Genomic DNA, 12,526 nt, shown 5'->3' on the forward strand with positions numbered 1-12,526 from the left:
AAATAAACTCAAAATGGCTTAAAGACTTAAATATAAGACATGATACCATAAAACTCCTAGAAGAGAACATAGGCAAAACATTCTCCGACATTAATTGTACCAGCGTTTTCTTAGGTCAGTCTCCCAAGGCAAGAGAAATAAAAGCAAAATTTTAAAAATGGGACCTAATCAAACTTAGAAGCTTTTGCACAGCAAAGGAAACCATCAACAAAACAAAAAGACAACCTACAGACTGGGAGAAAAATTTGCAAATAATGTGACTGACAAGGGCTTAATTTCCAAAATATACAAACAGCCCATACAATTCAATAACAACAACAAAAAACAACCCAGTCAAAAAATGGGCAGAAGAGTTAAATAGATATTTCTCCAAAGAAGACATATAGATGGCCAATAGGCACATGAAAAGATGCTCAACATCATTAATTATTAGAGAAACACAAATCAAAACTATAATGAGGTACCACCTCACAGCGGTCAGAATGGCCATCATTAAAAGTCTACAAATAACAAATGCTGGAGAGGGTGTGGAGAAAAGGGAACCCTCCTACTCTGTTGGTGGGAATGTAAATTGCTGCAGCCACTATGGAAAACAGTAGAGAGGTTCCTTAAAAAATGAAAAATAACAGAGTTGCCATATAGTCCAGCAATCCCACTCCTGGGCATCCACTCAGAGAATACCATAATTTGAAAAGATACATATACCCCAATGTTCATAGCAACACTATTTACAATAGTCAAGACATAGAAGCCACCTAAATATCCATCGACAGATGAATGGATAAAGATGCAGTATATATACACAATGGAATACTGCTCAGTCATAAAAAAGAATGAAATAATGCCATTTGCAGCAACATGGATGAACCTAGAGGTTACCATACTAAATGAAGTAAGTCATAAAGAGAAAGACAAATACCATATGATATCACTTATATGTGGAATCTAAAATATGGCACAATATGAACTTATTTACAAAACAGAAACAGACTCATAGACATAGAAAACAAACTTATGGTTACCAAAGGGGGAAGGGGGTGGGGGAGGGATAAGTCAGGAGTTTGGGATTAGCAGACACAAACTATGTATAAATTATGTTTATATACAAACTATATAAAAACTGCATTTATCTATGTATAAAATAGATAAACAACAAGGTCCTACTGTGTAGCACAGGGAACTGTATTCAATATCCTGTAATAAACCATAATGGAAAAGAATATGAAAAAAAAAAATATATATATATAACTGAATCACTTTGCTGTACAACAGAAACTAATACAACATGGTAAATCAACTATACTTCAGTTAAAAAAAAAAACCACTTTATTACACACATTAGTTTTTACAGGTGTCTCTCCTATTAACTCTCAGTTCCTTGAAGATGAGGCTGCTTTTTACTTTTTTAATGCTTAAGTGAAACATGGCACATATTCGAAGCTCAGTAAATATCTGTTGAATGAATCTAGTCCAAGGTCTATTACTGTCAATGAGGTGATAGGTCCAGAAAATTTATATGACTTACCCTGATCTAAAATGATTGGCTGAGCGGGGAACAGACATTCTAGATGTTGCCAGACTTTAAACTAGGGCTCTCAGTATACACTGGGACTCCACCTCATCTGTTTGAAAAGAAAGCACCCAGGGCCCAAATTTATAGGTTGTTAACTTGGTTGAACAAAGTTGTTTTTTTTTTTTTACTTTTTTTAAAATTAATTAATTAATTAATTTATTTATTTATGGCTGTGTTGCATCTTCGTTGCTGTGTGAGGGCTTTCTCCAGTTGTGGCAAGTGGGGGCCACTCTTCATCGCGGTGAACAAAGTTTTAATATGAAATATTTGAGTGAATATTTGACGAGAAAATAGTACTCCTTTCAGGTTGAGAGACAAAAGTGGGACAAATAATTTTAAAATGATGTATTTTTGTCTCACCTTCTTTCCTACTCTCTGCCCCTTCTACCTGGTTGACCAGTTAGCATTATATTTTCCAAGTGTTCAGAATCCCTAAGTACATACCAGCTGAAGACAAATTGTTATCCCACTCTTCTTGCTGACAGAAGAAAAAAAAGTCTGTCTTAGATTAAGAATTTACTATAAGTACTTCATACTTAAATAATCAATAGTAGGTTGAAATTATTTTTGTTTGTTTTCACTATTTAAAGGTGAGTATCAAAAAGAGAGAGTAATAAATTCTAGGCTTCCTTAGAATTATATGATTACATTGCCTTATATGAGGAGACTAACTTTGTGTTAGATTACAACATTTTTTTTCTAAATGACCACGAAGATAACTAGCTTGTCCTTTTCACTCATGATCACAAATAAAACAGAACATTTAACTGGTGAATATGTTTTATTTGGAATGCTTTAATAGTTCTTAGTATATAACATTAATATGTAATGGCCCTAAAGAGTCCATTAAAACTCTGCACAACAAGCTGCATTTTAATAATGCAGAGAAGATGTGAGATGGAAGCCAATTTCTGCCGTTTAGGTAACATAAGCAAAAAACAATTTCCTGAAAGAGCTAAAGCTTATAAGTAAAAGACAGTTAAAATGAACATGTCCTGGGCTTCCCTGGTGGCGCAGTGGTTGAGAATCTGCCTGCCAATGCAGGGCACACGGGTTCGAGCCCTGGTCTGGGAAGATCCCACATGCCACGGAGCAACTAGGCCCGTGAGCCACAACTCCTGAGCCTGTGCGTCTGGAGCCTGTGCTCCGCAACAAGAGAGGCCGCGATAGTGAGAGGCCCGCGCACCGCGATTAAGAGTGGCCCCCGCTTGCCGCAACTAGAGAAAGCCCTCGCACAGAAATGAAGACCCAACACAGCCAAAAATAAATAAATAAATTAATTAATTAATTAAAAAAAAAAAAAAGCTAGGAACATGATTTAAAAAAAAAATAAAAAATGAACATGTCCTACAGATGGCAGAACTTAACATTGGCCCCAAAAGCACAGGAAAAGAGAAGATTAAAAAAATTCTTCCAAACCCAGGTTTCTTTCAAGTCTTCTGCTCAAAAGAGGATCAAGGGTACTAATGAATATTCAACTTCTAGTTTCTTCTAATAATAAATTCCATTTCAAAATCTATGAAGTAAAACAAACTTGCCCTATGTTTAGGTTCTTTCAAAAGATAAAGTGGTCTTTCATATCTCTGTGGTAGTCGATGGGCCTTGAATATGAAAAGAATTGACATACCCAGGTGAGGTCAAAAGCTGGGTGCCATGTTGCCAATGCCAGCTTCTAACTGCCACTGGAAAGGTGAACACTTTGCAGGCCCTTTTCTCTGGATCAGCAACACTTCTGATATAAAGAAATCTTGTTCTGCTTGAGCAGATTTTCATTTCAAAGAGGAAGAATGAATAAGGAAGATGATTTTTCTCATCTCTGTATTGAACATCCCACAAGTCAAAACCCAGTCCTGCCATCACTCCTCATGCAAGCAGAGAGGTAAGGGGTGGTATTTGAGTTCTGTCAGACTTACCCACCATGATTGCTTAAATCATCTTCCAATTTAGTCTCTCTCTCTTGGGAAGGAGCCTGAGGCCATGAAAACCACTCATTCATCACCTGCCACACCACAGTGATTCTCTGAGCAGACATCCTGGGCTGGCATAATTTGCTTGACAGCCCTGAGGTCAGCTTGCCTAGTGACTGAAGAATCTTTTCTTTTCCATCTTCAAATATTATAGTGCACTGTCCTTTGTGTACATGGACGATGTTCCTGACCCACCATCAGTGGTGGTGAATCTGAAAAGCAAAATGTGATGACACAGTAGGGCTGAGCTTGAGGGCTATACAAGGAAGGAAAATGTCACAAAATGACAGAACTCTTGAAAAACCCTGCCCAGCACTGCACAGAAAGCTCTGCATTAGTCTGCACCTTAGGCTTTTAGAACCCCACACTTTCAGCCACTGTGGTATTTTTTCGTATTTTGGTCTTAGTTTTCAGGAAATTTTCTATTATCTGAAACAATTTCATATGTTGACTGGTACCCCCTATATTTAAGGGACAAAGAAGCATTAAATAATAATCATACTCAAGCACCTTGGGGAGAATTCAGGAAGACATGTCAGCTTTCATTTTGAATTTTCTTGTTACTTGCTAGTTTGCCTCTCAGACTTAATGCCAGGAGGAATAAAAACCATCATTACGCTCTAGCTGCTAAAATGGCATACATGAAGTGAATAGGGGGCTTAATTCTGGTCTAACTGGCTCAATTTCTGCTTGTATCAGCAGAGGGCCCAGCAGTGAGAGATCCAGCTTCTGGTCCATTCTCCCATCAAATCCAAACCAGGTAAAGCTGCCCAAATACACACATTCCACAGGGAAGAGAGGAATAAGGAAGAGAACAAAAGAAGATTAAGGAAAGGGAGAGCATGCATATACATTTCTAAAGTGGGCTAACTGGGAAACTGTATTGGCATTTCTTTAATCCATAGCAATTTCCTGCACACCAGAAAGGGAGAAATAGCAGTTCTCTTCCACCCCAGTCGAAGCCCAGATTATATGTCTATTTCCTATTTGTGTATTTCCACTGAAACTGAACGATACATGGAGAGTGTTTTCTATAGGGTCCCAGAATTTAGAAATAATTAACCAAGGCTCACTTTACCTTACTAGCTCTGTGAATAAAAAGAAAAATGTCACTGAGACACCATCAGTTTAGTCACTGGAATGCAAGCACATTTAGAATTGTGAAACTGTCCCATTTCAGTGATAGGAACTGATTCCTATGGAAAGCTATGTAACGGGTCAATTTGAAAAAGAGGATGTTACTGTGATGTGAATATTTATAGCTAGTGTGAAACCTAGTGTTGATCTGCTGATTTTTCTTTTGTGAGGCACATCTAATTATAGTCAGATATCCAATTCAGCGTTCATTAATCTCTCAAGTAAAAAAATTCTAAAGGGGGTAAATTTAGCACAGTACAGTGGAAAGCACGTGTTTATTTAATTTTTTTTAGATTTTATTTATTTATTTTTTGGCTGCATTGGGTCTTCGTTGCTGTGCGCGGGCTTCCTCTAGTTGCGGCGAGCGGGGGCTGCTCTTCATTGCGGTCTGCAGGCTTCTCATTGTGATGGCTTCTCTTGTTGCAAAGCACAGGCTCTAGGCGTGCGGGTTTCAGTAGTTGTGGCACACGGGCTCTAGAGTGCAGGCTCAGTAGTTGTGGCGCACGGGTTTAGTTGCTCCATGGCATGTGGGATCTTCCCGGACCAGGGCTTGAACCTGTGTCCCCTGCATTGGCAGGAGGATTCTTAACCACTGCGCCACCAGGGAAGCCCCAAGCATGTGTTTAAAAAGGGCTGGGTTAACATCCTTGCTGTAGAATCTGTGTGTAACCCTAGAGAAGTCACCTAAACTCCCCCTGTAATGGGGAAACTAATATGTACATTAGTGGATGATGCCCATCTTCCAGGGTTGTCAGAATTCAGTGAGAGAGGGAACAGACCCTAGGGACAGACAGCTGGGGTTTCAACTCATGCTTCACAGCCTCAGTAGACCTTGGCAAGTGAGTGAATCTCTCTGTGTCTCAGATCTCTCATTTGTAAGATGGGGATTATGTTAGGATTTGTTTCACGGTAAGATATGAGACAATGTGTACATGGGCGTCAAGCCCAAAGCCTGGTATCTGAGACTTTTACCTGCACCCATTTTACCTGTGACTGTTATTGTTGTTGCTATTATTATTACAGTTATTTTTCCATCCAGAATGTGGTAGTGCTCAATAAATAGTAGCTTTATTTCTCTTTTTAAAATTCTCTTTCTGTCTCCTTCAAAGAATTTTACATGTTTACTACTACATAAATATTATTTGATGTTTCAGCTTTCCCTTTAGATAAATGCTCTACCTGACACACTTACTTATGATGACTGATGGTAACCACAATCCTAGAAAGTTAAGGTTTAATGAGACTTCGGAGAGTTTCTAATTATCCAGTTATTTATTACAAAGATAAGACAATCCTGCAGCCTGTGGAACAAAAACCACATTCACAGAAAGATAGACAAGATGAAAAGGCAAAGGGCTATGTACCACATGAAGGAACAAGATAAAACCCCAGAAAAACAACTAAATGAAGTGGAGATAGGCAACCTTCCAGATGAGGAATTCAGAAAAATGATAGTGAAGATGATCCAGGACCTCAGAAAAAGAATGGAGGCAAAGTTCAAGAAGATGCAAGAAATGTTTAACAAAGACCTAGAAGAATTAAAGAACAAACAAACAGAGATGAACAATACAGTAACTGAAATGAAAAATACACTAGAAGGAATCAATAGCACAATGACTGACACAAAAGAACGGATAAGTAACCTGGAAGACAGAATGGTGGAATTCACTGCTGCAGAACATAACAAAGAAAAAAGAATGAAAAGAAATGAAGACAGCCTAAGAGACCTCTGGGAGAAATTAAACACAACAACATTCGCATTATAGGGGTCCCAGAAGGAGAAGAGAGAGAGAAAGGACCCAAGAAAATATTTGAAGAGATTATAGTCGAAAACTTCCCTAACATGGAAAGGAAATAGCCACCCAAGTCCAGGAAGCGCAGAGAGTCCCGTGCAGGATAGACCCAAGGAGAAACACACTGAGACACATAGCAATCAAACTGGCAAAAATTAAAGACAAAGAAAAATTATTGAAAGCAGCAAGGGAAAAACAACAAATAACACACAAGGGAACTCCCATAAGGTTAACAGCTGATTTCTCAGCACAAACTCTACAAGCCAGAAGGGAGTGGCATGATATACTTAAAGTGATGAAAGGGAAGAACCTATAACCAAGATTACTCTACCCAGCAAGGATCTCATTCAGATTTGATGGAGAAATCAAAAGCTTTATAGACAAGCAAAAGCTAAGAGAATTCAGCACCACCAAACCAGCTCTACAACAAATGCTAAAGGAACTTCTCTAAGTGGGAAACACAAGAAGAAGAAAAGGACCTACAAAAACAAACCCAAAACAGTTAAGAAAATGGTCATAGGAACATACATATCGATAATTACCTTAAATGTGAATGGATTAAATGCTCCAACCAAGAGACACAGGCTTGCTGAACACAGAAACAAGACCCATCTATATGCTGTCTACAAGAGACCCACTTCAGACCTAGGGACACATACAGACTGAAAGTGACGGGATGGAAAAAGATATTCCATGCCAATGGAAATCAAAAGAAAGCTGGAGTAGGAATCCTCGTATCAGATAAAATAGACTTTAAAATAAAGAATGTTACAAGAGACAAGGAAGGACACTACATAATGATCAAGGGATCAATCCAAGAAGAAGATATAACAATTATAAATATATATGCACCCAACATAGGAGCACCTCAATACATAAGGCAACTGCTAACAGCTATAAAAGAGGAAATCAACAGTAACACAATCATAGTTGGGGACTTTAACACCTCACTTACACCAATGGACAGATCATCCAAAATGAAAATAAATAAGGAAACAGAAGCTTTAAATGACACAATAGACCAGATAGATTTAATTGATATTTATAGGACATTCCATCCAAAAACAGCAGATTACACTTCTCAAGTGCACACGGAACATTCTCCAGGATAGATCATATCTTGAGTCACAAATCAAGCCTCAGTAAATTTAAGAAAATTGAAATCATATCAAGCATCTTTTCTCACCACAACACTGTGAGATTAGAAATCAATTACAGGGAAAAAAACGTAAAAAACACAAACACATGGAGGCTAAACAATATGTTACTAAATAACCAAGAGATCACTGAAGAAATCAAAGAGGAAATCAAAAAATACCTAGAGACAAATGACAATGAAAACACGACGATCCAAAACCTATGGGATGCAGCAAAAGCAGTCCTAAGAGGGAAGTTTATAGCTATACAAGCCTACCTCAAGAAACAAGGAAAATCTCAAATAAACAATCTAACCTTACACCTAAAGGAACTAGAGAAAGAAGAACAAATGAAACCCAAAGTTAGCAGAAGGAAAGAAATCATAAAGACCAGAGCAGAAATAAATGAAATAGAAACAAAGAAAACAATAGCAAAGATCAATAAAACTAAAAGTTGGTTCTTTGAGAAGATAAACAAAATTGATAAACCATTAGTCAGACTCATCAAGAAAAAGAGGGACTCAAATCAATAAAATTAGAAATGAAAAAGAAGTTACAACACACAGCGCAGAAATACAAAGCATCCTAAGAGACTACTACTAGCAACTCTATGCCAATAAAATGGACAACCTGAAAGAAATGGACAACTTCTTAGAAAGGTATAACCTTCCAAGACTGAATCAGGAAGAAATAGAAAATACGAACAGACCAATCACGAGTAATGAAATTGAAACTGTGATTAAAAATCTTCCAATGAACAAAAGTCCAGGACCAGATGGCTTCACAGGTGAATTCTATCAAACATTTAGAGAAGAGCTAACACCCATCCTTCTCAAACTCTTCCAAAAAATTGTGGAGGAAGGAACACTCCCAAACTCATTCTATGAGGCCACCATCACCCTGATACCAAAACCAGACAAAGATACTACAAAAAAAGAAAATTACAGACCAATATCACTGATGGATATAGATGTAAAAACCTCAACAAAATACTAGCAAACAGAATCCAACAACACATGAAAAGGATCATACACCATGATCAAGTGGGGTTTATCCCAGGGATGCAAGGATTCTTCAATATACGTAAATCAATCAATGTGATAAACCATATTAACAAACTGAAGAATAAAAACCATACGATCATCTCAATAGATGCAGAAAAAGCTTTTGACAAAATTTAACACCGATTTTTGATAAAAACTCTCCAGAAAGTGGGCATAGAGGGAACCTACCTCAACATAATAAAGGCCATATACGACAAACCCACAGGAAACATCATTCTCAATGGTGAAAAACTGAAACCATTTCCTCTAAGATCAGGAACAAAACAAGGATGTCCACCCTCACCACTATTATTCAACATAGTTTTGGAAGTCCTAGCCACGGCAATCAGAGAAGAAAAAGAAATAAAAGGAATACAAATTGGAAAAGAAGAAGTAAAACTGTCACTGTTTGCAGATGACATGATACTATACATAGAGAATCCTAAAGATGCCACCAGAAAACTACTAGAGCTAATCAATGAATTTGGTAAAGTTGCAGGATACAAAATTAATGCACAGAAATCTCTTGCATTCCTATACACTAATGATGAAAAATCTGAAAGAGAAATTAAGGAAACACTCCCATTTACCATTGCAACAAAAAGAATAAAATACCTAGGAATAAACCTACCTAGGGAGACAAAAGACCTGTATGCAGAAAACTATAAGACACTGATGAAAGAAATTAAAGATGGTACAAACAGATAGAGAGATATACCATGTTCTTGGATTGGAAGAATCAATATTGTGAAAATGACTATACTATCCAAAGCAATCTACAGATTCAATGCAATCCCTATCAAATAACCAATGGCATTTTTTACAGAACTAGAACAAAAAATCTTAAAATTTGTATGGAGACACAAAAGACCCCGAATAGCCAAAGCAGTCTTGAGGGAAAAAAACAGAGCCGGAGGAATCAGACTCCCTGACTTCTGACTATACTACAAAGCTACAGTAATCAAGACAATATGATACTGGCACAAAAACAGAAACATAGATCAATGGAACAAGATAGAAAGCCCAGAGATAAACCCACACACCTATGGTCAACTAATGTATGACAAAGGAGGCAAGGATATACAATGGAGAAAAGACAGTCTCTTCAATAAGTGGTGCTGGGAAAACTGGAGAGCTACCTGTAAAAGGATGAAATTAGGACATTCCCTAACACCATACACAAAAATAAACTCAAAATGGATTGGAGACCTAAATGTAAGACTGGACACTATAAAACTCTTAGAGGAAAACATAGGAAGAACGCTCTTTGACATAAATCACAGGAGGATCTTTTTTGACCCACCTCCTAGAGTAATGGAAATAAAAACAAAAATAAACAAGTGGGACCTAATGAAACTTCAAAGCTTTTGCACAGCAAAGGAAACTACAAACAAGACGAAAAGACAACCCTTAGAATGGGAGAAAATATTTGCAAATGAATCAACGGACAAAGGATTAATCTCCAAAATATATAAACAGCTCATGCAGCTCAATATTAAGTAAACAAACAACCCGATCAGAAAACAGGCAAAGGACCGAAATAGACATTTCTCCAAAGAAGACATACAGATGGCCAAGAAGCACATGAAAAGATGCTCAACATCACTAATTATTAGAGAAATGCAAATCAAAACTACAATGAGGTATCACCTCATACCAGTTAGAATGGGCATCATCAGAAAATCTACAAACAACAAATACTGGAGAGGGTGTGGAGAAAGGGGAACCCTCTTGCACTGTTGGTGAGAATGTAAATTGATACAGCCACTATGGAGAACAGTATGGAGGTTGCTTAAAAAATTAAAAATAGAATTATCATATGATCCAGCAATCCCACTACTGGGCATATACCCTGAGAAAACCATAATTCAAAGAGACACATGCACCCGAATGTTCATTGCAGCACTATTTACAATAGCCAGGTCATGGAAGCAACCTAAATGCCCATTGACAGACGAATGGATAAAGAAGTTGTGGTACATATATACAATGGAATATTACTCGACCATGAAAAGGAACGGAATTGGGTCATTTGTTGAGACGTGGATGGATCTAGAGACTGTCATACAGAGTAAAGTAAGTCAGAAAGAGAAAAACAAATATCATATATTAACGCATATATGTGGAACCTAGAAAAATGGTACCGATGAAGCGATTTGCAGGGCAGAAATTGAGACACGGATGTAGAGAACAAACGTATGGACACCAAGGGGGGAAAGCGGCGGGGGGGTGGGGGTGGTGTGATGAATTGGGCGATTGGGATTGACATGCATACACTGATGCATATAAAATTGATGACTAATAAGAACCTGCTGTATAAAAAAATAAATAAAATTCGAAAAAAACCCCGAAAACAAAGATAAAATATCTCAGTCCCAAAGTGGCTCATTCCCCACAAGAACAAAATATAAATATATACTTTATATTAAAATATTATATATATAAAGTATATATTTATATATTTTATATAAAGTATATATATTTTGTAATATAAAGTATATATTTATATATTTACATATGTTTATACCTATATACAGACACACATATATCATATATATTCAAGTTCTTAGAAACTCTTTTTATAATCATATGAAATTTTTTATGCTAGTATTTTTTATTCTTTCCACTGTATATTTCCTATTTGTTCCACACAATTCAAAATCCTCATTCAGTCATTTCTATATTATCTGTATAGTGTGGTTACAAAATGAAATTTCTTCAGCTTCCCCCAGGTTCTTGGATTAAGGAAAAACGTGAACATTTTTATTAGAAGATGTTTTACTTTGAGTAGAACATATTCTTTGTTGACTGGGAAAATAGACAGCAATTAAAGGGCTTAGGGGGATATGACTCCCAAAGAGACAGTCAGAATGGAGTGGGATGCAGAGAATTGGCCTGGCTAAAACTTTTCCTATAAACCTTCTTAAAAGACTCTGTATACTAATCATCCCTAAAAAGTTGCTCCCCTGGTGAAGCTTTAACTTAATCCCTTCTAAGCAGGGCTAATTTTTTAGAAGCACCTCAAGACTGTTCTATCCAATGGTGATCTCAGCACCTGCTAGGGCTTTAGGGTGGAGAGTAAAGCAACTGGCCCTTCCCCTCCTGCTTTGACTCATCCCTCGCTCTGCCTACTTAACGCTAAGAATATGTTCCCCTTGGGGTTCACATAGATTCTCTCTCTTGTCCTCATAAATTGGACATGATGGAATGCATGGGTTGTCCTCTACAGATAAACTGAGGCACAGGCAGAGCCTTTCAGTGACTTATCAAGTGTCAGAGTTGTTAGGCTGAACCTGAGTCTTCCCTCCAGGTCCATTCCATAAGGTTAGTTGGACCCCAAGGTCCCTTCCGCTCCAGGGACTCTAAATCTCAGCTTATTTTCTTTATCCTCAGTGGAAAACAAGGCCCAGAGCCTGTCTCATGGTCCATAATGAGAAAATGTAGTGGTGTTAGCAGTACTACGATGTTTTGAGATGACAAATTGGGCAGGAACAATACCTTTTCAAAAATTAAATCACTGAAACCTGTGTATATCCCATTTATGAGGAATAAACAGTTATGAATGCCCTTAAAAATGAGACAAATCTGAGACTGGCAGATCTCTCTCTCCTTCTCTGCTCTTCCTCCCTTTTTCATTATCTTCTGGAAAACATGTAGATCTCTACATCCTGTTCCTCTAGTTGTTCACACAGGCAAACATAATGTCTACTTGGGAAAAAAAAAAAGCTGTTTCCTTAAATAACTGCCATTTTATTAACTCATAAGTATAGCACTGGCCACTGTAATTTAATAGTCTCAGGAAGTTGGATGGCTAAAACACACAATTCAATCAAAACGATCATTACACGAGCTCCACATTTTTATAGAATGCTTTACT

At 37.4% G+C, this 12,526-nt stretch overlaps 1 protein-coding gene across 10 annotated transcripts in view; it reads right to left on the reverse strand.

Moving 5' to 3' along the window:
• The window catches only part of ZNF385B (zinc finger protein 385B), a 317,869-nt gene that overhangs the window by 130,836 nt on the left and 174,507 nt on the right, over positions 1-12,526 (reverse strand). Inside the window, exon 2 of one of the 10 annotated variants that reach the window (XM_082466733.1) lies at positions 3,487-3,752. The exons of the other annotated variants lie outside the window; for them this stretch is intronic. Within the exon in view, the coding sequence (XP_082322859.1) occupies positions 3,487-3,493 (7 nt within the window). The 5' untranslated portion in view covers positions 3,494-3,752. The remainder of the gene's footprint in view (positions 1-3,486; positions 3,753-12,526) is intronic. 10 annotated transcript variants of the gene reach the window in all.

The sequence above is a fragment of the Balaenoptera physalus genome (assembly GCF_965194825.1).
Source record: "Balaenoptera physalus genome assembly, chromosome: 6".
NCBI classification, from domain to species: Eukaryota; Metazoa; Chordata; class Mammalia; order Artiodactyla; family Balaenopteridae; genus Balaenoptera; species Balaenoptera physalus.